A 26532-nucleotide genomic window follows, 5' to 3' on the forward strand; every position below is an offset into this window, starting at 1 on the left:
CAGGATTCCTGCTGAGCTCAGAGATAAATTGCCAGTTCTAGGCAGATGGCAACACAGTAGTGTGATGAAGTTAATGCAAGTCTGTCTTTAGAGGGATTTACACTAGAAACATACCGTGAGCTTAACAGATCAACTTGAAAAAATAACTACCTTTCCTAACCCCCTGTGCCCCCATCTTTTTCCACATTATTCGTTTTAAACATTTTCTAATGTTATTTGGAACCACAGAAACAGAGCAGACAACTCTAAATCTCATAATGATTCAGTACTTTTTGGTCCTGCAGAGCCAACATAGCTGTAAAATGGATTTTTTTTGTTTGCACTCATCAATAGATGTATTACAATTGCAGAGCTTTAATACTGGTTCTGTTGTGCAAATGAGAGAGCTTAACTTTCAGATCCCCAACTGAGTTAGCAGTAATAGCAATTAGAGAACACCATCTTTTAAAACTACAAATTGAGCACAGAATCATAGAAGTGTAGGACTGGGACCATGAGAGGTCTTCTAGTCCAGTCCCCAGTATATATTTATGATATGAAATTCCATGAGCCCTAAAAAAGTCTCACTAATTATGTCTGCTTTTTCTATATCCATCTCACATCTTCTGTTTCAATCATGTCCAAGACATACAGCAAGATGATCAGTGTGTGAAATTAGCAGAGGGACTGTTGAAAGATTTCTTAAACCTAAAAAAGTATCCCTGTGGAAGATTTTGTTTTGCACACCTCAGCACAATGAAAATGTGTACTGACAGGTGTGAGAAGACTGACACTGTGAAAAAATTGTCAGTGATGTCTTTGATGTTTAATACTAAGAAAAATCAATTACTTGAATCAAACAAGTATAGTTATAAAAAGAGTTTATTTCCATTGCATTGCTCATTTCATTTTCCTTTGAATTTGTTATATTCATGTCTAGCACAGCATCAAGAATAATATGTACAGGTTTCCTTGAACTGTAGACTCATCACCACTAGCAAACGAGGTTACATATTTAAGTTCAGTTATTAATTTTTTTTGTTTTTTTAAAAAGGGCTCTTGTCTGGGAATTTCTATGGCCTGTGCTATTGAGGTCAGACTAGATCACAATGGTCCCTGACCTTAGAACCTATAAATCTATTGTCAAGTTCATCACTAAATTCCTAAAAATACTGTTACAGCTGAAGAGGAACATCCTCTGTATTTTTGTTGTCTATGCATTCTACAATGTCTCCACTGTGGCTACAATTTAAAAACTTCATGTACCTAATCTTTCCATTACTGCAGTGATGCAACCAACATATATCTAGATAAACAACAAAAGAATGACTTGACATGTGTTTGACAGATGGCCATGGTGGATGGTGTTGAGTGTAAAAGTCAGGTGGAAATGTGTTTGAAAAAAGGACAAAAACGTATGGCTTGTTTTATGAGGTCAATACCAAGTTAATTTAAAACTATTAAAATTCTGTCCATTTAACTTATAAGTCCTGTATAACAGTACTCAAAATTTTAGCACAGACGTCGTTTAGAGTGTATAAACTGACTTTTATTTCTCATTTGAAAATGTTCATAAACTGAAAGAGCAGCTTGTATAGCAGTTTTGGCCTACTGCCATCAACGTTCTAACGTAGTATTACAAGTAGTAGTAATTTTTAATTCAACCTTATTTTATCTGAAAGATCATATTAACATTTACAGAAAATGGAAGCAAAAGCTGGCTGTAAAATCATTCAGTTTTAGGTAACTGGACATTAACAAGCAAGGGTGTTTTTCTTTTTCTTTATTTTTTTCCTTGAGAATGTAGCATGCTTCACATATGACCTTTTAACAGTACCCATTTTTATCTTGTTCTTCTTCTTTAGCCTCTGCTTTCTGTCAGCTCTGGAAAACAAGGAGATAGACAAACACATTACTACATGCTATCAGAATACAGTGAATTGTACATTTTCGTAAACAAATACATGAATACAAGTTAAAAGACTTGACTGTCCATGAGCAAAAACTCAAGAAGTATGGTCACAGACAATTATTAAAAGAAAATTTTATTTGAAATTGGATTTGTGTAATTCTAATTAATCTCCCCAGAGATAAATTTATCCACTTTAATGCCAACACTAGGACAGGATTATATTTATTTTGCATATATATATATCTATATATCTATATATATATATCTTTACTCAGTATTGTAATTTTAGACTCAAATGTTTTTAAAACTTTTAAAAGTATATATATGATCACAGATCAAATATAAAACAGGCAATTGTTGACATTACATGTTCAACACTGAACTGAACTGCTCACTTTATTATTGAAGAAATTGCACAAAGTTTAACAAACATAATCTGTATGGAGTATAGGAATTAAAACCTAAATTTAACAAGAGGATTCTTTTCCATCTGTCATGGGAATGCTATGGAACATGTTATCAATCTTTATATTAACAATTAAATATATTTGCAGGTGTTTAAATTAACTAGCAAAGGAAGCCCATGTTAATCAATAATTTGATGCAGTAGAAACATATGAAGAACAATAAAAATGGTATGTAAGGAATTCAATATTCCAATAAGACATATGTCCTTGATCTCACCAAAACCTGCAGGCATGCAAAGTTTCATGGAAAAGTAAGGTTAGACTTATTTAGTAAGATTAGATTTATACAGGCAAAACCTGTTAGCATTTTGTATCCGTACCACATTGTAAGCTCATTTCTAATGTGCTGTCTATTATCACTGCAAGGCTTAGCCCAGTATTTGAATTACTGGAAAACAGAAATACTGGGCTAAGCCTTGCAGTGATAATAGACAGCACATTAGAAATGAGCTTACAATATGGTATGGATACAAAATGATAACAGGTTTTGCCTGTATATCCAGAGGCATCTACTCATAGAACCACAAATTCTGCCATCTCACCTATGAAAAGAAAAAGGTTAACACTACATCACCCACTAAGCCACTAAGATAGGCATATACCTTACTGAACTAGAGTAACTGCATGATCTTATCATCATCATCTTGGTTCTTCCACTTAGGACAAAAATTAATGGATATATCCTCAACAAATCTAAAGCCTTACAGTAATTGTGGTTCTTAGAGTGGGGATCCATGTGGACAAAACATCTTTAGGTGTATATGAACCCCCATACACAAAATCATATTCTTTTGGCCAGCTGGTGACCAATGGAGCCATCTAGTTAGAGTCCCTCACCCAAGTGCATAGAAGCAGCACAGTCCCAACTTCTGCTCAGTTCCTTCTTACCACTGATGACAGTGAGATGGAACAGTGTCCTTGTAACTGTATCTTCTGTTATTGTTATTTCGTGTTAGTTATTTAGTATCTAGTTAAGCATGTTGGCAAATTAAAATCTTGGTTTGCTTTTTTTTAATAGTTACCTTGGTGTAGAGGCACTGATTATGATTGAGTCTAAGTTTCCAGACTTAGAAACTTGTCTGTTCTGTGAGACAGCTATGCCCTTCAATGATGGGCATGTTAAAGTGCCTTTATTACCTTGGAGAGGGGTATGTGCCTGGAATATGCTCAATATGCATCTTTTTCAAAACACACCCACAAAAGGCCAGACACACTTATTTAAAAAATGTTTTTTGTTAGAGTGCTCCATGTGAGAGATTCTTAAGCTCTCTGGAAAAAAATCTCCTGCCTCTTCTCAGGTCACGTCTATACTTTAAGCTGGGAGTGTGATTCTCAGTTTGAGGAGACGTGCGCTAACTCTGATCAAGCTAGTGCACTAAAAACAGAATGTAGCTGTGGCATTGTGAGCAGCTAGCTGTCCCAAATACGTGCCTAGCATCTCCCATGGGTAAGTATTTTTAGTGTGCTAGCTCAATCAGAATCAGTGCAGACATGTCTCCATTAGCTGGGAATTACACTCTCAGATTGAAGAGCAGACAGCTAAGTCTCACTCAGCCAGTGCTCTGGCTACCCAAGACATTATGCCAAGATTACAGGTCTCCTAAACTTCTTCAAGACCAAGCATTTTATCAGTGCAGGTGGAGTCTATGTCTCAAATCCCCCCACAAAAGGTCAGTCAGTCATAGATTGAGTGAGGGGCTCCAGAACAGGGTGTATGTGCAGCCCCAATAGACACAGCTAGCCAAAATACGATCCTGCATTCACGAGGCAATCCATGTGGAACAACACTTGAAGTAGTATTATCTCCTTCTTACACACAAGGAACTTAGACAGAGAGATTAAATGATTTGGCCCAAGTCACAAAGGACACAGGCAGCAAACAGCACGTGAAATGGAAAAACCCTCAAAACTTCCTCATCTTATTCTCCATCACAGACAATTTGCGGTTATTGAACAATTGTCACCCTACTTCGATCAAATCACTTTCATGAAATAATAGTCATGTCCCACAACTGAGAGGTGTTTCAAATAAATATTCATGCAGTGTCAAACTTACTGGCAAGTTCTTTCAGTCAGAGAGAGATTGGGACAGGTGCTGCGTTTGTGACCTACTCCACCACAAATAAAGCAGCCAACTTCAGCACTCTCACAAGTGTGACCTTGAAGAGCACAGCGATTGCAAGTGTTGCAGTGAATCCAAGCTGCAAAATAAGTAACAGGGATTTATGATTTTGAAAAGACTCACAAACTTACATATCAAAATTTAAATATGATTCTAACACCAAGAAGTTTATAGATTGCTTGCAATTAAAAAAGATATTTTAGGGTTTACATTTAGTTTCTATTTCACCAGCCATTTTTTTGTTTTCATTAAATGTGCTGGGGGAAAAGAAAAAAATAACCAGAGACTTTAGCATTAATTCATTGCTTTCCTTTTAATAAATATAATAAATTGATAAAACTGTTCTGATGTAGTAACACTATACTGTAATACAAGATCATCACAGGATGAAAGTCCTAGGGTATGTCTACATTGATGGTGGCATTGTTGACGCCGCCAGATCAATTCTGAGGGATTGATTGAGCGGCAATGGGAGACCCGCGCAATCGATCAGGAAGTCAGGTGAACTGGAACTATTGATAAGCAGCTTTGGCTCTAAATTGATGAACCACTCCTCTGTATGCACAGACAGCTCCAGATGAGAACTGCTGAGTTGCCTGCATCATATCTGAAATTATAATGTGGTCCCTCCCCTCCCCCTACCAGGTTTTAAGAACCACCTGTATGTTTCTAGAATTCAGTTGAGAAATCTATAGAAGAATTTCTTCATGATTCTACAATAAACAGGAATCAAACTATTTAAGTTAATCTACAACTAAAGGAAAAGGAATTTGCTGTGCCTTGATTCAACAACAAAAAAAATATCACATTTTTGTGCAGCTGACATCCACCCACACAAGCTGAATTTTGGGGGCTGTGTGTGGAAGCTTTTTTTTTTTGGTATTTTTGCACCAAATCATTGTGTCTTATAGTTTACTATTTTGATTTCTAATTTTTGTTTTGACTTTCTTTGGACTGTAACTTATATAGTAAGTGTACTTATAGTACTTGGAAAAATATTTTCTGTACTTACAGGGCTTTACACATTTTTTGCAAAGAAAGCAATGATTCCATCTTCTTCCATCCTACAAAAAAAATTTGGTAAGTAATTTGTTAATTTTAAACAAAAATATTTTCAAACATTACTAATGAAATATCTTCACTATATTTACTATCATTTTTAAACTGTACTGTACTCCCAATCTTCCTGGCATACATCACTGAAATATTTCAAAGGAGAAGGTTACTCACCTTGTGCAGTAACTGAGGTTTTTCGAGATGGTTGTCCCTGTGGGTGCTCCACTCTAGGTGTCCGAGCACCCTGCACGCGAGATCGGAGATTTATGGTAGCAGTGCCCAGTTGGGTCGCACATGCACTGTCGTCGTCTCACGCTGTTTTCGACAATTACATCCCTCCGTTCCTTCTCTACTACAGAGCGCATTTTATATCTACATACTCTGAAGTAGAGGGGAGGAGGGAGGTTAGTGGAGCACCCACAGGGACAACCCTCTACAAGCACCTCAGTTACTGCACAAGGTGATTAACCTTCTCTTCTTCTTTGAGGAGTGTCCTTGTGGATGCTTCACTTTAGGAGCAATGGAAGGAAGGGGCTTCGAAGCTGTGTTATGTACCGTTGATAAGACTGTCAGCCCGAATAGGACATCTGAGGCTGATTGTTTTTCTATTGCATAATGTTTTCAAAAAGCATGCATTGAGGCCCAAGTAGCTGCTTTGCAAATATCTGTAATAGAGACATTATTAAGGAAGGCAACTGAGGTTGAGAGTGCTCTTGTAGAATGCGTGCGAATCCCAATTGGGGCCTGTTGGTGCATTTTCTGGTAACAGAGGTAAATACACCCCGATATCCACTTAGACAGTCTTTGTTTGGAGATAGTCTGTCCTGTCAATCGATCAGTTATAGAAATGAATAGTCTTTGATTTTCTAAAGCTTTTTGTCCTATCTAGGTAGAAGGCCAGTGCTCTTCTGACATCAAGAGTGTGGAATGCTGCCTCCCTTTTGTCTGCATGTGGTTTTGGAAAGGATGCAGGTAAGTAAATAGGTTCGTTTAGATGAAAAGAAGAAATGACTTTAGGTAAGAATTTTGGATGTTGTCTCAAGGCGACCTTGTCTTTAAGGAAGATCGTACATGGAGGATCAGCCATTAATGCACCTATCTCGTCTAGCTGATGTGATGGCAATAAGAAAGGCAACCTTCATGGAGAGGTGTAATAGGGGCATGTGGCAAGTGGTTCGAAGGGTGGTCCCATAAGTGTGTGTAGAACCAGGTTGAGGTCCCAGGTAGGGACTGGGATTCTGGTCTCTGGGTAAGTATTTTTAATGCCTTTGAAGAATCGTTTAGTTATTGGATGGGCAAATATGGTAGTGCTGTTTACCTTGTCGTAAAACGCTGTGATGGCCACCAGATGGACTTTAATGGAGTTTATAGCAAGACCGCTTTTCTTCAATTCCACTATGTAATCTAATACACGTGGTAGCTGAGAGAAAGCCAGGTTGAGGCATTTGTTGTTTCACCAGACACAGAATCTTCTCCATTTGTAGGTGTAGATCTTCCTCGTATTTAGCCCTCTACTGTTTAATAGAACATCTTTTACTTCATCTGAACAGGTTAATTCACTTTCCATGAACCATGAAGTAGCCATGCTTTGAGGTATAGGATCGTCAGGTTGAGATGATAGGCATGTCCCGAGTTCTGGGAGAGGCGATGAGGTATTTATGGGAGGTGCTGTGGTGGGCACAATGCCACTGGAGAAGGTAGGGAAACCAGGTTTGTCTGGGCTGTGTAGGTGCTGTGATGATGACCTTGGAACTATCCTTGATTTTGTGGATGACCCTGGCTAGTAGTGGTATGGGTGGGAATGCATACATTAGGGCACATTCCACTGAGGAAAGCATTGCCTAGTGAGTTCGGACCTAATCCTGCTCTGGAGCAGAACTGTGGGCATTTGGTGTTTTGTGCTGTTGCAAATAAGTCTAGTGAAGGGAAGCCCTATCGACTGAATATCATGTTGAGGACTCTGGGGTCCATTTCCCATGCGTGGTTCTGTACAAAGTCTCTGCTCAGTGCATCCGCTGTGGTGTTCAGGGAGCCTGGAATTTATTATGCTGTTATGTTAACGTTGTGGCTGATGCACCAGTTCCAGAGGTGAACTGCCTCTGTGCATAGGGAATCTTGCACCGCCCTGGCGGCTTATATAAAACATGCATGTCATATTGTCCATTAGAATCCTGATTGATTTGCTCTTGATTAGTGGGAGGAAGTATTTGCATGCGTTTCGCACCGCTGTTAGCTCTAGCAGATTTATATGGAGGTTGGTCTGATTTGGACCATCGGCCTTGGATCTCGTCCAAGACTGTGTGGGTGTATTTTGACAAGAATGCCTCATAATTAGCTATGTGGAATTGAAGTGTAGCTTGTACATGGATCTTGTACATGGCCCAAGAGTCCCAATATTGCCACTGAGGTGGAAATGGCATAGGAGGTGGTACCCATGGATGTCCGCACCAACTGGGTGCTTGAGATGTTGGGTGGTGAGATGGTCCTGCTTTGGGAGAATACACGGGGAAGGAGTGGCGAGGTGAATGTATTTGACCTTCCTCTTCCTCCTCGTCATCACTTGCTGTGGGGGTTGTAATAATGTGGCTCGGTACCGAACGTGCTGGTGTAACGTCGGTACTGAAAAGGGGGGATTCTAGAGTTGCTGAGACTACCAGATTTCCCTGCCTGAGAAACTGCTGTGGTGCTGGGAAGGTCGGTACCGGCACTAGTGCGGCTGGTGTAGGTACTGTTGCCGTCAGCGCCGAAGGTTTCACTGGTACTGTAGGCAGTGGCATAGGCTGGTGTGCCGTCAAAGTGGTTGGTACCAGCTGTCTTTTTGGCTCTGTGGGTACTAGGGCTGTGCGCTTTTCCTTGCCCTTAGTACACCTTTCTCAAAGCTTGCCCTCTTAGGGTCTATAGCTGTATGGGTACTTACGGTACCTGATGGTACGAAAGTCCTGGAGTCTGAAGCACTTGCTGTCCTCAGTACCGAAGTGGTTTATGTGGCCGAGGGAAGCTTTTTCTTTGATGGTTCCGTCTCAGGTGAGCTTGCAGAGCACTTTTTGGTGGTCTTTTTTTTAAACCAGACTCCTTGGTAGTCGTTTTGGGGCTAACCCTGTGTCAGAAGCTACCAAGGGTTACCAGTGGCTTGGAAAAGACCCTGATTCAGGCTCTAATGCTGGTCACAGTGATTTCTCCATTAGGAGGAGTTTCAGTTGAAGGTCTCTAACCTTCTTTGCTCTCGCCTTCAAATTGTGGCAATGAGAGCACTACTGAGGAATGTGCGATTCCCCCAGGCAACAGATACACACTGAGTGACCATCTGAAAGCGGAATGAAAAGCCTACAGGTTAGGCACTGCTTAAACCCTGGGAAACCAGGCATGCCCGGGTTTTGTCCGTTGTGTAAATTCCTAGTTTTCTATTTTCTAACTATAAACTATAGGAAGAAACAGGGGGGAAAACTCTGGGGAAATAGGATGAATTTTTTTTTTTTAAATATAGGGAGAAACAAGGAAAGAAAATAAGGATTTACTAGATTTCTAATGATAACGACTAACTAGTAAGTATTAACTATCTAAGAAGAAGGGTGATGCTATGGGCTCCGATTCAAACCAAAGGCAGTAGAGAAGGAATTGAGGGACAGTTGGTTGCTATGTAACCAGCCGAAAACAGTGCAAGATGACAGCGCATGTGCGACCCAACCAGGCACTGCTACCATAAATCTCCAATCTCAAGTGCAGGGCGTTTGGACACCTGAAGTGGAATACCCACAAGGACACTCCTCGAAGAAGAAATATGGCATGTGCATAGGTGGCATACACACATAACCTGAAAACACTGATCCTGAACATCCTTTGGCAGCTGTTAATGGAACTGATGTGTCTTAAAGGGTAGGAAAACATAGGAAAAATGGTGCATGGCAGCATACTATTGATGAATGGGATCATAAAGGTAAAAAGACAGATGTATAATCTTCCGATGTCCTTTTTCCAACACAAATCAATCAGGAAATGGACATAGACAATCCCACAGGGCCTGATTCATAGCCAAATCAATAGAAAGACTCCCATATTGAGCTCCCTGCCACGAAAACTATACTGTCAATATTAATATCAGAAGGGGTTTATACCAAGGCAAAAGTATGCAAATACATCACTTTAAAATTGCTAAACTTCCTTTCCAGAAAGAGAGACTTACTTTTGATGTACATGAATTACAGATCTTACAGTGCTGGTTTCCTGAACTAACATATCGCTGACACACAGAGCAAAACCTGAAAAAAAAGTTACAAAAGCGTTGGCCTGCTGTTTGCTCAAAGAACCTTATCAATGAATCAGTTCAACAAATAAAGTTACATGAGGGATGCAAATTTAGTTCGGTACATCTAACTATGGAATAATCAACTAGTTTTTAAAAAAATTGGCTGCAGTCACTTGAGCATATATTGTAAGCATATCCTTATATCTTACCTGTAACCCTCTTCCACAGGAAGTACTATCATACTTGGGGAAATGTTGGTGAAAATACGAACAGGAGACTGTTTACGCCCTGTCTTTCCATGTTTATAAAGTGCATGATTATCATAATCTACCTAGAAAATGGAGGCACAGGAAGAACAAATTAATTAAAAACATCTTTAAACTTCCAGCCAAGTACTGTGCTGAATAAGAAGTGACAATGGCATTTATCATGTTTATTCTCTTTCTACATCCTCCCAAAAAGTTCACGTTTTTAAGAGTTAGACTCCATCCCCAGTGAAACAATTACTATTTCTGAGCCTATTGCTGGAAACCAAAATCTTGCTGCAGAAAAACAAGGTTACTTACCAGTAACTGTTGTTCTTCGAGATGTGTTGCTCATATCCATTCCATCATAGGTGAGTGCGCGCCCCGTGCACGAGCCTCCGGAAGCTTTTCTGCCCTAGCAACCCCCTGCGGGTCGGCTCCTGCGCCCCCTGGAGTGCCGCGCTCATGTCGCGGTATATAGGGAGCCTGCCGACCCCGTGGCCACCAGTCCCTTCTTTCTGCCGACTCCGACAGCGGGGACGGAGGGTGGGTTTGGAATGGATATGAGCAACACATCTCGAAGAACAACAGTTACTGGTAAGTAACCTTGTTTTCTCTCTTCGAGTGTTTGCTCATATGCATTCCATCATAGGTGATTATGTAGCCATACCATGGAGGCGGGTAGGAGTCACTGTTGAGTAGCCCTTCTTAGGACGGCTCTGCCTACGGCCGCGTCTTCTCTTGCCTGTTGTACAATGGCGTAATGGGAAGAGAAGGTATGGACAGATGACCAGGTTGCTGCCCTGCAAATGTCCGTCAGGGGCACCCGTTCCAGGAAGGCCGCTGACGAGGCCTGGGCTCTGGTCGAGTGTGCCGTCACTGAGCTGGGAAGCGGCACCTTCGCCTGCTCGTAACAAGTGCGGATACATGCGGTAATCCATGTAGAGATGCGTTGAGAAGACACAGGTAAACCCTTCATTCTCTCAGCAACCGCGACGAACAGTTGGGTTGTCTTTCTGAAAGGCCTTGTCCGATCGATGTAAAAGGCCAGGGCCCTCCTGACATCTAAGGAGTGCCATCTCTGCTCCGCCTCCGATCCGTGGGGTTTGGGAAAGAATACGGGGAGGAAAATGTCTTGGTTACAGTGGAACTGGGACACCACCTTGGGTAAGAAGGCTGGGTGGGGTCTCAGTCTCACTTTGTCCTTATAGAAGACAGTGTAAGGGGGCTCCGAGGTCAAGGCTTTTAACTCGGAGACCCGTCTGGCCGAAGTAATGGCTACTAGGAAAGCCACCTTCCAGGACAGGACCAGCAAAGGGCATGTAGCCATGGGTTCGAATGGGTGTCCGGTTAACATGGAGAGAACCAAGTTCAGGTCCCAGAGAGGTACCGGGTCGCGAACTTGCGGGTATAATCTCTCTATCCCCTTCAGGAACCTACAGGACATAGGATGAGAGAAGATAGATCTCCCTTCCATCGGCCGGTGGAAGGCCGAGATGGCCGCCAGGTGCACCCTCAGGGAAGCCAGTGCGAGGCCCTGCATCTTTAGGTGAAGGAGGTATTCTAGGATTGCCTGTATGGGCGATGAACTAGGTAAGATCCCCCGGGACTCTGCCCAAAGGGTAAAGCGCTTCCACTTAGCCTTATACAGCATCTGAGTGGAAGGTTTCCTGCTCCCTAAGAGAACCTGCTGTACTTGTGTTGAGCAGGCTCTCTCCCCTTCAGTTAACCACAAAGCCTCCATGCCGTCAAGTGGAGGGAGTCCAGGTCCGGGTGAAGGAGGCGGCCCCGGTCCTGGGAGAGGAGGTCGTATCGCCTCGGCAGCGGTATCGGCTCGGCAATGGACATGTCCAATAGCATAGTGAACCAGTGCTGCCGGGGCCAGGCTGGTGCAACGAGGATGACATTCGCCTTGTCCCTCTTGACTTTCAGGAGCACTCTGGGGAGTAATGGAACGGGGGAAACGCATACATCAGGGGCCCCGTCCAGTTGATTAGAAAGGCGTCCGAGAGGGAGCCCTGCTCTCGTCCCCGGAGTGAGCAGAACCTCTGGCACTTCTTGTTCCACGCAGAGGCGAACAGGTCCAGTTGGGGAGTGCCCCACTTGTGGAAGAGAAAAGACACCACCTCCTTGTGGAGTGACCAGTCGTGGCGGGGTACGAACGACCTGCTGAGGCGGTCCGCCTCGTCGTTCCTGACCCCGGGGAGGTGAGAGGCAGAGAGGTGAAAATCGTGCCTCACCGCAAGGTCCCATAGCTGTATGGCTTCCTGGCACAGAGTGGAGGAGCGTGCCCCCCTTGCCTGTTTATATAAAACATGGCTGCTGTATTGTCCGTGAGGACATGTACTGCTCTGCCCGTTATGAACCTGAGGAAGACCTTGCAGGCGAGACGAACTGCACGTAGCTCCCTGACATTGATGTGCAGGTGCCGTTCGTGAGGCGACCATAGACCTTGTGTGCTGAGGTCGTTGCTCATGTGGGCTCCCCAACCCACATCTGAAGCGTCTGTTATCAGCGTCACCGATGGGGTTAAGTCTGCAAAGGGAACCCCCGAAGAACCTCGCTCGGGTCCGTCCACCAGATGAGGGAGGTTAGGACCTGGGCTGGGATGGTGACCACCCTGGAAAGTGAATGTCTGGCTGGGGTGTACACCGAGGTTAGCCAACCTTGTAGGGGCCTGAGTTTGAGGCGAGCTAGTCTCACCACATATGTGCATGCCGCCATGTGACCCAACAGCTGAAGGCAGCGCCTGGCTGTCGTCGTGGGAAAACTGAAGAGTTCCTGAATGATGGCGGTCATGGCCTGGAATCTGGGCAGCGGGAGGAAGGCCCTGGCTTGGACTGCATCCAGGGTGGCCCCTATAAAGTCTATCCGCTGTACTGGAGTAAGTGTGGACTTCTGCTCGTTGACGAGCAGGCCCAGCCTGGTACAGGTTGTGCAGGTCAGGGCTAGACTGTTCTGTACGTGAACCCTGGATCTTCCCCGTATTAACCAATCGTCGAGATAGGGGAAGATCTGGACGCCTCTGCGGCGGAGGTGGGCCGCTACCACCGCCATACACTTCGTGAAGACCCTGGGTGCTGAGGAGAGGCCAAATGGTAGGGCCGAAAATTGGTAGTGGACACCTGCTACCATAAAACGAAGAAAACGTCTGTGCCCAGGGAGGATAGAAATATGGAAGTAAGCATCCTGTAAATCGAGGGCAGCATACCAATCCCCTGGATCTAGTGCGGGAATGATGGAGGCTAGGGAGAGCATCCGGAACTTGAGGCGTCTGATAAATCTGTTCAGACGACGAAGGTCCAGAATAGGTCTGAGGCCTCCCTTTGCCTTGGGGATAAGGAAATAGCGGGAATAGAACCCCCTGCCCCTCTCCGAAGGAGGAACTTCCTCTACCGCCCCAAGGCGGAGAAGAGAGTGAACCTCTTGGACGAGGAGTAGCTCGTGAGATGGGTCCCTGAAGAGGGACGGGGTAGGGGGAGAGTCTGGAGGAAATGCCGAGAGTTGGAGAGCATAGCCTCGTCTCACTATGCTGAGTACCCAGCAGTCCGAGGTTATTCCCTGCCACTCTCGGAGGAAGGGATGTAGTCTGTTCATAAAGGGGGGGGTGGAAACCAGTGGGATGGTGATGGTTACTGGGCTGCCCTCGAGCGTCCCGTCAAAAGGACCGCTTGGTATTTTTCTGCTGGCCCTGCTGGGAGCCCCCTGCAGGGCCTTGGCGGTCTCTTCTGTTCGACTGCCTGAAGCGGTCTCGACCTCGCCTGGATGGAGTTGGTCGAGGAGGCAGTCGAGGGGCAGGCTGCTGTTGTTGCTGCCGTTGGGGTCGTTGTCTGCCCTGGCGCCTCGTGGCCTGTGGCATATAGAGGCCTAAGGACTTAAGGGTGGCTCGAGAGTCCTTGAGGGCGTGTAATTTACTGTCTGTTCTATCCGAGAACAGGCCCACGCCCTCAAAAGGCAGATCCTGGATGGCCTGTTGCACCTCCAATGACAGACCCGAAGACTGCAACCACGCGGCCCGGCGCATCACGATGCCCGATGCCATAGCCCTTCCCGCTGCGTCGGTGGCATCGCTTGAGGATTGGAGGGCCGCTCCGGCGACTGTAGCTCCCTCCTGCAGGATGGTGTTGAAGTCCTCCGCCATGTCAGGTGGCAAGGCGCGGAGGAACCGTTGGAGGGAAGCCCACAGGTTCAAATTGTACCTGCCGAGGAGCGCTTGGTGATTCGCAATGCGGAGTTGTAATGCCGCAGTCGAATAAATTTTTCTACCAAATAAGTCCAGTTTTTTATTTTCTTTGTTCTTTGGTGTACTGGACTGGGCCCCCTGTCTGTCCCTCTGATTAACCGCATCTACAACCAACGACCCAGGGGGGGGGGTGGTTGTAGAGGTATTCAAACCCTTGGGCGGGAATGTAATATTTGCGTTCCGCAGTCTTAGAAGTGGCCGACACTGACGCTGGGGTCTCCCACAGGGGCTTGACCACCTTTAACACCCTATCGTGGACAGGGAGCGCGACGCGGGAGGGGCCTGCTGAGCTAGAGGTCCCGAAAAAAGGATCCTCCTCCTCCGAAAGTTCTTTTAGGTCGAGCTGCAGATTGTCAGCTAGCCTCCTGAGCAGTTCCTGATGGGTCTTATAATCAGGCAGGGGTGTTCTCTGGTCCCTGGAGGTGGTGTCAGGAGGAGAGGAGGAGGAGGACTGGTGCAGGGGACCCGTAGATGGACCCTCCATCGGGTCGGACTCCTCATCCGAGGAGTCCGGTCTGTCCTGACTAGGAGGTGGGGGAGGGGGATGGACCGCCACTGAGGGGACCGACGCCGCACCCTGGGTCTGTTGTTGAGGCCATGGTCCCCAATATGGCCATTGCCAGGGCCCATGCATCCATGCTGGCACCGGTCCCGGTGCCGTGGATGTTGCGGGCCCGGAAGGTGCCGGGCTACGGGACTTCGGGCGCTTCCCCTTGTCCTTGCCCCGATCCTGCAGTGATCTGCTCCTGGAGGAGCGGGAGCGGCTACGGCGGTATCTGTGATGCCGGCGGGGCGGGGAGCGGCTATAAGTAGACGAGTGGCCCCGGGACCGTCTGGCTCTACCGTGGTCAGGCGACCTAGAGCGGTCTCTCCCTCGGCTGCGTCTTCTCCGGTGCTCCGGAGAGTCTCCGAGTGGCCGGGCGTGCGGCACCGGGGACCGCCTCGGGGTAACTCTGGGGGCCCTCGCCGACGGCGACCGGTGGTAGGGTTCCGGGGCAGGGCGACCCCGACGGCTGCCAGCGGATGGGGAGCGATGGCTGTCCTGGGAACGCTCACGGGCCCGGACCGGAGATCGTGACCGGTGACGAGGGCTGTAGCGGCGCCGAGAGTCCGACCGGTGCCGAGAGTCCGACCGGTGCCGTATAGCTCGGCGCCGAGAGCCCGACCGGTGCCGAGAGCCCGACCGGTGCCGAGAGCCCGACCGGTGCCAGTCATCGCCAGGAGAGGGCGTTCGGTGCCAGGAGCTGCGCACCGGGGAGCGAGAGTGGCGCCCGCGTGGATGTTCAGAGCGCCTCTGCTCCGCTTGTGAACCAGATCGGTGCCGAGAGGTACGCACCGAAGTGCGAGGATGGTCAGTCTCTCTCGGTGCCGGCAGGCTCTCCTGACGATGGAGGGATGCCGAGGATCTGGTGGGCGATGGAGAGTGGCCGCTCTCGGAACCTCGGGACCGCTCCAGTTGCTGCGGTACCGAGGTGCTCAACGACATAAGGTCGGAGCGAGGAGGGGGGGATCCCGCTTCCCCCGTCCTCGACCGTCTGGGGGGAGACGATGGTTCCTGTCTCCGCTGCCCACCGGGGTAACCCAGCACGGATCTACCCCGAGACGCCAACCCTGACTCCCTCGGCCGAGGGGGGGATGGAGGCGTTGGCATGGCCATGAGGGCTCGTGCCGCTACAAACGCCTCCGGCGTCGACAGCCCTTGCAGGAGAGGTCCCCCACCCCCCAGGGTCGGGGGAGGCTCTCTGCGTGGCGACGCTGGTGTCGGCTCTAATTGTACCCCCTGCTGTACCGGTAGCAGGGGGGAGTCCATAGGCACCGGGTCCAGCCGCTTCTTCTTCTTTGGCACCTTTAGCGCCGGTGCCGCTGTCGGTGCCGGGGGCGCGCTGTGCGCCGATGAGACGCTCGGTGCCGATGGAGATCCCGAGGGCTCGGAGACCGGGCGAAGCGCCGACTCCATTAGGATCGTCCGAAGGCGGGCATCTCGCTCCTTCTGTGTCCTGGGTTTGAAGGACTTGCAGATGCGGCACTTGTCCTTCCTGTGGAGCTCGCCCAGGCAGCGAAGACAGCGGTCGTGCGGGTCGCTGATGGGGAAAGCCTTCGAGCATTCTGCGCAGGCTTTAAACCCCGAAGTGCCCAGCATGGCGCCGGGAGCCCGTAAGGGCTAACTAAGTACTTAAACTACTAAAACTACTACTACTTTTTTTTTTTTTTTTTTTTTTTTTTTTTTTTAACTATACAGGTTAAAACTATGAACTTTTAACAACTAACTACAACTATAAAACTATAACTAGAACAGGTTGAGGAGATTGCTACTTGCGATAAAGCAAGGGGCAGCGTTCCAAAAGACCGTCACGGGCGGAAAGAAGGAACTGGTGGCCACGGGGTCGGCAGGCTCCCTATATACCGCGACATGAGCGCAGCACTCCAGGGGGCGCAGGAGCCGACCCGCAGGGGGTTGCTAGGGCAGAAAAGCTTCCGGAGGCTCGTGCACGGGGCGCGCACTCACCTATGATGGAATGCATATGAGCAAACACTCGAAGAGAGAACTGTTATATTGGACACTACCAAAATTACAGAGTCAAAAATGTAAGCCAGTTTCCAAACTGCTTTAGTTATTAACCACTATAACATATACATGAACAATGTTTAAAAATACTAACTTCTCTCCTCACGTTGCTCTAGAGTTTATCAAAGCTAGTACCAATATAAATATGGTATATATATATAAATAAATATATATCTCAGTACAGAAACAACATGACAGATGCTGTGGTGTTCGCTTTGTTGCACAATGAGGTATGAAGTTGAAGACAAATTGTCTTCTGCACAGAAGTATTCTGGTTATCCCCAGTCCAGCTCATTTCCTGTATGAGTAGTGTAAATTAAGTGCATTAATTAGATTTGGTCATACCTGGTAATCCAGCATACAGAAGCTTGGGAAAAATTCAAGAATGCGAGACTCAAAGAAGTATGGAAATATCCAAAAAATTGGCAACTCTTTGTTGCTGTGATCTAATAATAAAAAGATTCAGAGGAAAGGAGAATTCACTGAATGAAAAATTTACTAATATCTATGCACTCAGACCAGTTATTATACAGATGACAATAGCTCACATAGAATCAATTCCATTAAGAGGGCAGAATGTTGGCCAGCCCAGTATGGTTATGTTCAGCTCCTATCTGTACGTTCCCCTAAGTAGTTAACTTCCATTTAGACAACTACCAATGACAGGTAAAAGTGACATTGGTTTAATGTCTTAACCACAAGACAAATATAGAAGACATTTTTTAAAAAGCAAATGAAACTTTGTATAAAGAGAGGAATTTGTTTCAACATCAGATCAGTAGTCATACTTTTGAAGAAGTAGCTGAACCATTAATTAAAATATACATTTAATTTAGCTTATTGATCTGACATCTTTAGAAACTAGAATGCAAATTTGTGTGCACTAATGTGAAGAGTCATATACAGTTTTAAACAGTAATTTATTATTACAAGGTGATGAAGTTATCAACCTCATCATCCTATTGGCTTGTAATACACACCTTCCTCTTGTGCCTTTCTCCATTTTGCAATCAGTTTTTTTAAACTAAAAGCCAAGGATTCCACCAAACCTCCAAAGGGGGGATCAGTCACCAATATGACTCCTTCGCCTTTCTCTCGATGCAAGAATTTTCTACAGATTTCATGTGCAGCCTGCAAGAGATATAGCTTTCCAGATGAAAGGCTCAAAAAGTTTGAAGACAGCATCGGGCATTTAAAAAAAATTTTTTTTAATAGTTTGTAGTTTCCTTTTAGAAGCCTCATGATGTATATTACCCTTTAATTTTAAAATTAATTTAGTATTTGTGAAAATTGTTAGATTGAGAGTACTGAAAACAAGTCCTTTATTTAGTTATAGGACAGATATAGCAAGGACAGAAACAGTCCAAGCTTCCAATATTGTCCTCCTTCTTGTGTCCTAACCCTGATCTGGAGGGATGGAGGCAACTAAGAGTGAGAAAGTAGTTCAGTCTCAATGCCTATTCAACACTTGCTCTTTTCCCTTGGCTTGCATGTAGTGCAAATTATGAAGGAGAATAGCCAGCCCACTGGGAATTAGGATAAAATCACCAGTTCATTCCATCTCATTACAACATCTATCACTTTCAGAAACCAATATTCAATTCTGGAGCTGGATTTCCACTGATAACCTAGATGTGAAAGATTAGACTTCGACCACCAACCCAAACAATAATGTACTGTTCTTTCCTCTATGTCCAATTCTGTCTGGGGAAAATATTCTTTATATTATCTTCTATTCCAAGAACAAGTGTGGTGGTTTAACAGCTTCTAATGATTTATTATATTATGCATATATCTGTACAGTGCCAATCATTGTAGAAACTTCCCAGAAGTTAAAAAATTAAACTACAATGGGATGACTATCCCTAATTCACTTTTCTTTTAAAAAAGTGAGATACAGTAATACTTGAATAGAATGATAAAGGATTGGATCTGAACCAATAAAGCAAGGAAATTCAGGGTTAAAGCTTTTAGATCATTCTCAGTTTATTATGCACCTGAAACCTTGAATGACTAGTTACATTCCTGAAATTTAGTTTTATTTATTTCTGAGTAAATATTTTGAGTCAAAGCAATGGTTTATGATGCAAAAACTTGAAATTTAGGTGTAACCGAAGTACCAGTGGCCCCAGACGTGACTAACATTTATTGTGTAAAATTACTTGAAGTAATACTTGGATTGTCAAACCACCTCAAATTTGCAGATTATATTACAGAATGGTCCTACTCTGAAAAGTGACTATAAATATGGCACTGTGGGGTTGTATGAAGGGGTGCCTGCCCCTCACTGGCCAGGAAAGGGTTAAGAGGGCCCTTGGAGAAGCTGCACTAGAAGTAGCCAATAGGAAGGGGCTGTGTGGCAACTACTCAGGGCCCAGGAGGCCAGTATATAAGGGAGCTGCAGAGCAGGCCAAGGACAGTGCCTCCCAGGAGCTTAAAGGGAAAGGACTGTCAGCACCTAGGACAGAGCAGTGGCTGGCTGCTGAGACTCAGCAGAGCCAAAGGCCCTGAAGCAAGGCCAGAGAAGGTACTGGGGCTTCGGAGAAGCGGTCAAGGGAAATTGACGGAGGAGTTATGTGGGAGGCACAGCGGAAGACTGCTTTGGAAGGCTGCTGCACACACAGGGTGCCTGGGCTGGGACCCAGAGTAGTAGGTAAGCCTGGGTCCCCTGTGCACCCAACTGCCATAAGACTGGTAGTAGGACTGCAATGGCCACAGTGAGAGGTGGCTAGAATGGACTGCAGAATCCCCCAGAAAGGGGGGAGCATGGATTGGGACTTGACCGGAGGGCTGAGTCATGAGAAGGAGAGTCCAGCGGAGACAGGACTGAGTGTGAGACACTGCGGAGAGGGGCATTTATCAGGCTGAGAGCTGATTCCCCAGATAGCCAGCAGGAGGCGCCAAGATGGTGAGATGGATCATGTTAAAGGTTGCATGTTTCTTCTAAATGATTTCCAGACCAAAAGTGCTCAGTATATCAGTAAAAAAAAAGATTTTTTCTAACTGTCAACGCTGTATATTTGTCCTAATGTCAGACATTTAAGATGAGATATTTTGATCTTGCACACCTGTATTAAATCCTGCCCTCAGTGGAACGGTGTAACCCCACTGTCTTCAGTGAGAATTTAATAAACAATTCTGTTAATGATTCACAAGAGAGAAGCTTGTTCTCTCTTTTGCTGTGTCAGATCTCCAAGACTAACTGGAGTAAAAAGCAGTAGCCAACAGACATAAAGGGAGTAATCTGCTGAGAAAGGCAGGGCCATTTTTACAAAGCCATCTCTCAGAGTGGAGCCTCACTTCAAGCTAGTAGAAACAGAAAAATAAGATAAGCAGAACTTTCATCGTTGAGTATGCCAGCTAAAAGAACGCCAACTACTGTCTGGGGTTAAGGAGAAACTTTTCTTATGGATGGATGGATTATTGTCCATTATAGCATTTTTTACATTTTCCTTTGAAGCATCTGACTTTGGCCACTGTAAAGACAAGATACTAGACTGGTAGACCATTGTTCTAATCCACTATATTCTTAATTCTGTTGCATTCCTTTATATTGTCATTTGAGATGCTTTCTTTCTTTGCTTCTGTAAGAAAATAACTTGTACTGCAAAACTAAGTAACTAAAATATTTAAGTAGAATTAGTTAAAATACATTAAATAAGCAGTGTTATCCTTGGATATAATGGTATAAGTTACTGAAGCAATAAACAGCTATTCTTTGATCTAAAGTAGAATTTGCTAGTCATTACATCATGGTAACTTTTTAATAATATTTTCTACCATATCAGTAATTTGGACAAAGTTCTACATGAACATACATAGCTTTGAGAAAATGTTGAGGGAATTTGACTGGCCCTTACCTCTCCACCAAAGAAATAATGGTTAAACATATTATAGTGGCAGAAGTCTTCCTCCGTATAAAACTGTGAATACCTGTAAAGTAACAGAAAACATATAAATTCCTGTATGCTAGTAACAAGATTTAAAGAGAAAACTTGTGAGCGCAGGGCCATGATTGCTTAATTACGAATTATCTCAAGAGGCTGAGTGCTGAGGATAAGTACTTATATTGGCCAATCACAGAGCTAGTTGGAAATAAAGTATACTTCCTGAATCCTGGCCAGAGGGGAAAAAAGAACAGCTGACTAAAATTAAAAATGAAATAAACCACACACACACACACAAAAAAAGTTTGTGTATGTTCCCCATATAGACAAACACCTAATACCCACCTGAAATCAATATCTAGCAGAAGGCTTTTAACATTGGACTCCTGTTCTCGTGATGCTTTTAATTGGATCAACTCATGAAGCCTGAAGTAATTAAAGCAAAGCAGTTTAACGTATTATATCATGAACACTTCAGACAATAGTCAACTCGACAAAGAATGACCAATAATTTTCTAAAGGAGGCAACTTATTTTTCAGATGAAAAAAGAACTAGAATTTGGGAGGTTTTAGTGTGATCAATCTTTCAATGTCACTAATGTTTAAAATTAGAAAGAAATGTCCCATTATCTGAAACATGGTACCAGAGATTATAAAGCAGTAGAGATTGTTGAGCCCATCAGAATTCTCAATTCTAACACTTTTTTCTTTTTTTTTTAAATAAAAAGAGGCTTCTTGTGTGAAAGGGAAATCCAGTGCACTTCAGTGTCACTACCAGGTAAGACAGCAAAACTCTGCTTTCTAGTGAAAGGTGACTACTGAGGCTTTACTATAATATTTATAAGGACTTCCCTACCTGCGTCTTTATAAGATCAAAAAGACTCCATGAACTGCTTCGGCAATACTAAACACCTCAAGCCAGAGCTCATGAAGACACTTTAATGTCACATAGAGAGGAAGAGATCTCTTCTACTAGATACTGAATCACATAAGAAAAAGGACTAAGCAAATTAGTAACAAGTATTTCTTGAAAGACATATTGATGCTCACTAATATACCTTGGTGTGCCAACACAGAGCACTCTTCTGAATCCTAGTGCAATAATAATATCCAGCAGAAACTGACAGCTTCTATCTGCAAACAAATACTGTGCATTTGTCTTCTTATTCTCCAGTGGACACAAAAGTTGACTGGGCCTTTGTAAATGAGCGATGGAGAGATCACTAAGTACTTGATGGCCGGAGTGTTTTCTCCACTCCACTCGCAATAATAACTGCTGGCATTCTTGACAAAATTTCCTTTCTGATAATGGCAACAGAACAAACTGCTTGTACCTTCAAATACAAGATAAAATAAGGAATCAATTTTACAAAACAAATCATTGAACAAAGGTATGAAATTAGCCCAAGTATTTTATAAAAGTTTAAACACCACAATGGCATTATTTCAAAGGTACTGCATCTCAATTCATTAATGATTAAAAAAAAATGTTCAACAGCATGCTTGGGAAAAGCCTCCTTTGACAAGAGAAGGGTGTAGCATGCTGGCTAAGTGTGTTGTGAACTTCACCAGAGACTGGGTCCACACAGCGAAGAGCCTATTCCTGCTACCAGCCAAAGAGCTACTCCTTTAACTCAAGTGGTGCTTTTGATGCTAAAGGTTCAAATGACTGTAGTAACTAAGACACTGGTCTCCCTCCAGACTTCTAATGGCAACACTGTTTTGAACAGACAGAGGGGTCAGCAATAGCCTTGGACTCTGGCAAAAACTTCTTCCAAAAACTCTGGATTAGGATGACAAGCTTTATGTAATCATTCAGTAGTGTACATTTCCTTTGGGCTGTGTAATGGGCTTTCATTTTTATATTATTTTCTAACTGCATTCACCACTTGAACTCACACTACTGCTGATCTACATTATTTTCATTACATAAGTGCCCACGATGTGCTAGGCACTGTCCACTCATACAATCACTGCTCTGAAGAGATCAGAATTTAAGGAAATATTTCATGTACTTTTGCCTTCATGGTTGACTGGTTCTTGATTTTCCCAAATCTTGTCTGTAACTTTTCTTATTTTTAATTAGCATAATGGAGGGATGATCGGTATATCTGATGTATCTAAACTAATCACATGCTCATATTTTGTAATGAAAATGCATATAACAACAATACCTTTCCACATTCTGTCTGTGTGACAAAGAGGGTTGACAACATCTATTAACTTCTTCTCGTGCTGCAAGTCTAGCTTCTGACAGCTGTAGATATGAAAAATGTAAACAGAGATGTGAACCTAACTGTGCAATATGAAAAGTTCACACAACCTCTCAGTGAAAAAAAGTGTGGATTCCCAGATCTCACATTTCCATTTCAGCATCTGAATATCCCAGCAAAAAAATCATACTATTCAGAAGAATTCCCACAATCCCTGGCAGCATTCGACACACTGGACAGGTGATTCCCTGAAAGAATTCAAACATCTATGAAGGGATAAATTCCGTTCTCTTCATCCTTCTACAATGAATAAAACCAGGAGAGGGAAATTAAAAAAAAAATGTTCTTTTGCAGTGGAGAGAGAGAAGGATTTACCCACTGCTAAAGGATGCTGCAGTCTAAAGGAGATCCTAATCTCTGTAAGGAATTATAGCCTGGTCCTACATCACTGAGGACAATGGGAATTTTGCCATTGGTTTCAATGGGTCAATGAGAACTAAGGCCTTGTAACTGTCATAAAGGTATGATTAGCCCTCCCCAAGTATCTAAACATCGTTTTCTTCTTTTATGAAAGTCACACTTCCGTCAAATTTTAATTTATTTTTTTAATGTAGCTATAAAACATCTATATCTATAAAGAAGCCATAAAACTAATTTATTTAAAGGAGATAATGAAAGGCAGTGAAGTTTAATGGACTAGAAACCAAGGAACTTAAAGTTTGTGATGTATGTATAATTCCTGTACGGACATACATCTATTCACTAGGAACACCACTTCACTCCACACAATCCAGTGAATAGCCATCACACAGTTTTCAAGTTACACAACTTTCCATCACTACCAAACAGCTAGGTTTGAACAGCAGACCAAGGGGTAAAAGCCTGAAGAATCTGATTATTAAACTTCCACACTAATATTATCTCCCAAGAAGTGAGTTTTAAGATCCAGTTTGAATCATGCAGAGAGATGTTGAGAACAGCAGTTGAAAAAGATGTAGGTTATCATCTCTTCATTTTCATGAGTGGGTAACACCAAGCCCAGTGGGAAGATGTTGTGGCAAGCTCTCCCCTCTGAGCTCCACCAATACTCATCACTCCTGAGTTAACTTTTTTTTAAATTGTCTGAGCAAAGACACACAAATCAGAAAAGGATGCAAAGAACCGTGCTGTGTTTTGTAATATCCATGGAGAGTGACATTTAATGTCAGATGTACTCCACTTTCTAAGCAAATCATATTTGAAACTGGTTTCCCAGAGCTGCAGGGGTACTGCACCACTTAGCCCATTCTCTCTGTCCAACAGTTTGCATTTTAGAGACAATAAATATTATTACTTGTCAGATAGAAGAAATCTTCAGTTCAAATATATATACTCAAAAGAAAAATATATTTGCCATATCTTAAACAGTATTTTCTTACCTTCTCATTTTCCCATTGAAAAAAACTACAGTCTTTTCTATCTCTACATGCTGAACAAGCATAAAATCTTCTTCCCTCTTCTTTTCCGTGGCTAATCTTTACAAACAGAAGAGTAGGACCTAAAGGAGAAATGGGCTGGGATCAGTACACTCAAAAGAAAAAATATGCAAATCTTCCATTTGCTGTAACACAAGTTATAAAGGATTATAGAATTAGATGAGAGACATATTTATGGTGGAAATCCCACTTTCATTTTAAGGCCATATTTCCAGCATCTTGTATTTTCCTGAATTCTTTTGAGTTGAAATTTCTCATGATTTTGTTCTCTGTCCAGAAACGTGTTGGATATTCAGACATGATAAAGCACCTGAATTAATTGCAATGACTAAACATTAAAGCAAATGCATATACAGTAGAACCTCAGAGTTATGAACACCTCATAACTCTGAGCAAAATGTTATGGTTGCTTTTTCAAAAGTTCACAACTGAACTCTGACTTAATATAGCTTTGAAACTTTATTAGGCAGAAGAAAAATGCTGCTTTTAGTCATCTGAATTTAAATGAAACAAGCACAGAAAGTTTCCTTACCTTGTCAAACATTTTTTTAAATTCCAAAGGGGTAGCCGTGTTAGTCTGTATACAGCAAAAACGAGAGCCCTGTAGCACCTTAAGGACTAACAAATTTCTGCAGGCATCTGATGAAAGCTTATACCCGCAGAAATTTGTTAGTCTTTAAAGTGCTACAGGACTCTTGTTATTTTTTGAAAATTTTACCTTAAACATAAACTATTAAAAAAAAATTAACACAGTACTGTAGTATATTTGCCCCCCCTCCCCTTTGTCTTTGCTATTACCTGATTGCGTACTTCCAGTTTCAGAGGAGGTGTGTAGTTGACCAGTCAGTTCGTAACTCTGGTATTTGTAAACCTGAGGTTGTGCTATAGTATATTTATTTGAAATTAATCTTTGTGCATTTATTTGATTATAAGTACTTTGATATTTAAAGGCATTTCTCTATGCATTTCAGGTCCTCGTGTTGCAAATCAGTCAGAGAGAATCCCCTCCCCCCATGCATCTCTACTTTTAAAAAGCCAACAAAAATCAATGCAAAACCTATGTAAATTGTATGTAACATTTGAATTATGAGTAGGAAAAATGTGTATTTAAAAGTATCTTGAAGCAAAACTACACTTTCCTTATGCATAAGTCAATGGGCATGAAAAATGTCAGTTTAAAGGGTAACTTTAAAAACATATATAAACAACATGAAAATGCAGATATCACATGCCAAGTGCAGCCCAAATTGAAGCATTTTTCATACTGCAGGGTTCATCTGGACTTTTTCCATGGCCAGAAAATACCACAAAAGAACTAAAGCAACTTTGAAACATACTAAAATACAAAACCACTAATCTGCAGCATAGAAAAATCACTCAGCTAAAATATACAAAGTTTGCTACAAGTCAGTTTATCAGATACCAGCAGACGCACTGTAACGGCTAGACACGTGCAAAGGAATAATTTAGTGGAAGAGAGAAAACACTGAGCACTGAAGCCAAAGATCACCTGCAAAAAGGAATCTCAGAACAGCCTCATCCTCTCCTTTGCTCTCTTCTAACTAGCCACCTTTCTCCCCAGCTCCACCTGTCCTTCCCCTCATGTCCCTCCCCGTCCCCGTCCCCGACCTCCCCTCCCCTCTGCCCCCTTCCCCCAACTTCCCACCTCCCCTCCAACCTCCCCCCGACCTCCCCTCCCCACTGCGCCGCTCCAACCAGCCCCCATCGTTCTCCCCGCCCCGCCCCGCGCTACCCCCCGACTCACCGTGCGGGCAGCAGGGGGCGGGGCGGCCGGTCTCCGGACCCAGCAGCACCGCTACCCCGGGGCCCCGCAGAGCAGCCTCAGGCCCAGCCGCCTCCTCCTCCATCCTTAGCGCCCAGGCAGCACTCGCGTGATGAATTATTTACCATCCCCGACTCAGGGCTAGAGCACACGCGCAAATCCCAGGCTGCGTGCGGCGGATGCAGCGCCACCTCCTGGCCGGAGGAGCGCACGCCACACGTGGGTTGCAAAGTCGCCCCCGGCCCTGGCGGGAGTTTGCAATCCTACGCGCTAAGCGACAAGTTCTCAGCGTTTGCCAGTTTGGAGAAGCCCACCCCACACAGGATTGCGGATGCACGGTG

The 26532-nt window shown here is 44.0% G+C and overlaps 1 protein-coding gene across 1 annotated transcript; it reads right to left on the reverse strand.

Annotated features, from left to right (window-relative positions):
• Positions 1–870: 870 nt before the first annotated feature.
• ZCCHC4 (zinc finger CCHC-type containing 4) lies at positions 871–26310 on the reverse strand. The gene is made up of 13 exons (XM_067562543.1): positions 26174–26310; positions 24352–24470; positions 22895–22977; positions 21779–22054; positions 21066–21146; positions 20694–20766; positions 17814–17964; positions 17179–17279; positions 9989–10110; positions 9717–9792; positions 5493–5544; positions 4415–4559; positions 871–1863 (listed from the first exon to the last, which is right to left on the reverse strand). The coding sequence occupies exons 1-13, from the start codon at positions 26274–26276 to the stop codon at positions 1734–1736; spliced, it is 1512 nt and encodes a 503-aa protein (XP_067418644.1). The 5' UTR covers positions 26277–26310; the 3' UTR covers positions 871–1733.
• Positions 26311–26532: the final 222 nt, after the last annotated feature.

The sequence above is a fragment of the Emydura macquarii genome, unplaced genomic scaffold (genome assembly GCF_026122565.2).
Source record: "Emydura macquarii macquarii isolate MOO-44397 ecotype Brisbane River unplaced genomic scaffold, CSIRO-AGI_Emac_v2 contig_2448, whole genome shotgun sequence".
NCBI lineage: Eukaryota > Metazoa > Chordata > Testudines > Chelidae > Emydura > Emydura macquarii.

Coding starts and splice junctions, on each gene's coding strand:
- ZCCHC4 (XM_067562543.1), bottom strand. CDS start 26,276: ATGGAGGAGGAGGCGGCTGGGCCTGAGGCTGCTCTGCGGGGCCCCGGG. Junction 17,280..17,813: donor GAGAAAGGCACAAGAGGAAG/GTGTGTATTACA, acceptor TTTTATTATTAG/ATCACAGCAACAAAGAGTTG. Junction 4,560..5,492: donor CAAAAAATGTGTAAAGCCCT/GTAAGTACAGAA, acceptor CTTATTTTGCAG/CTTGGATTCACTGCAACACT.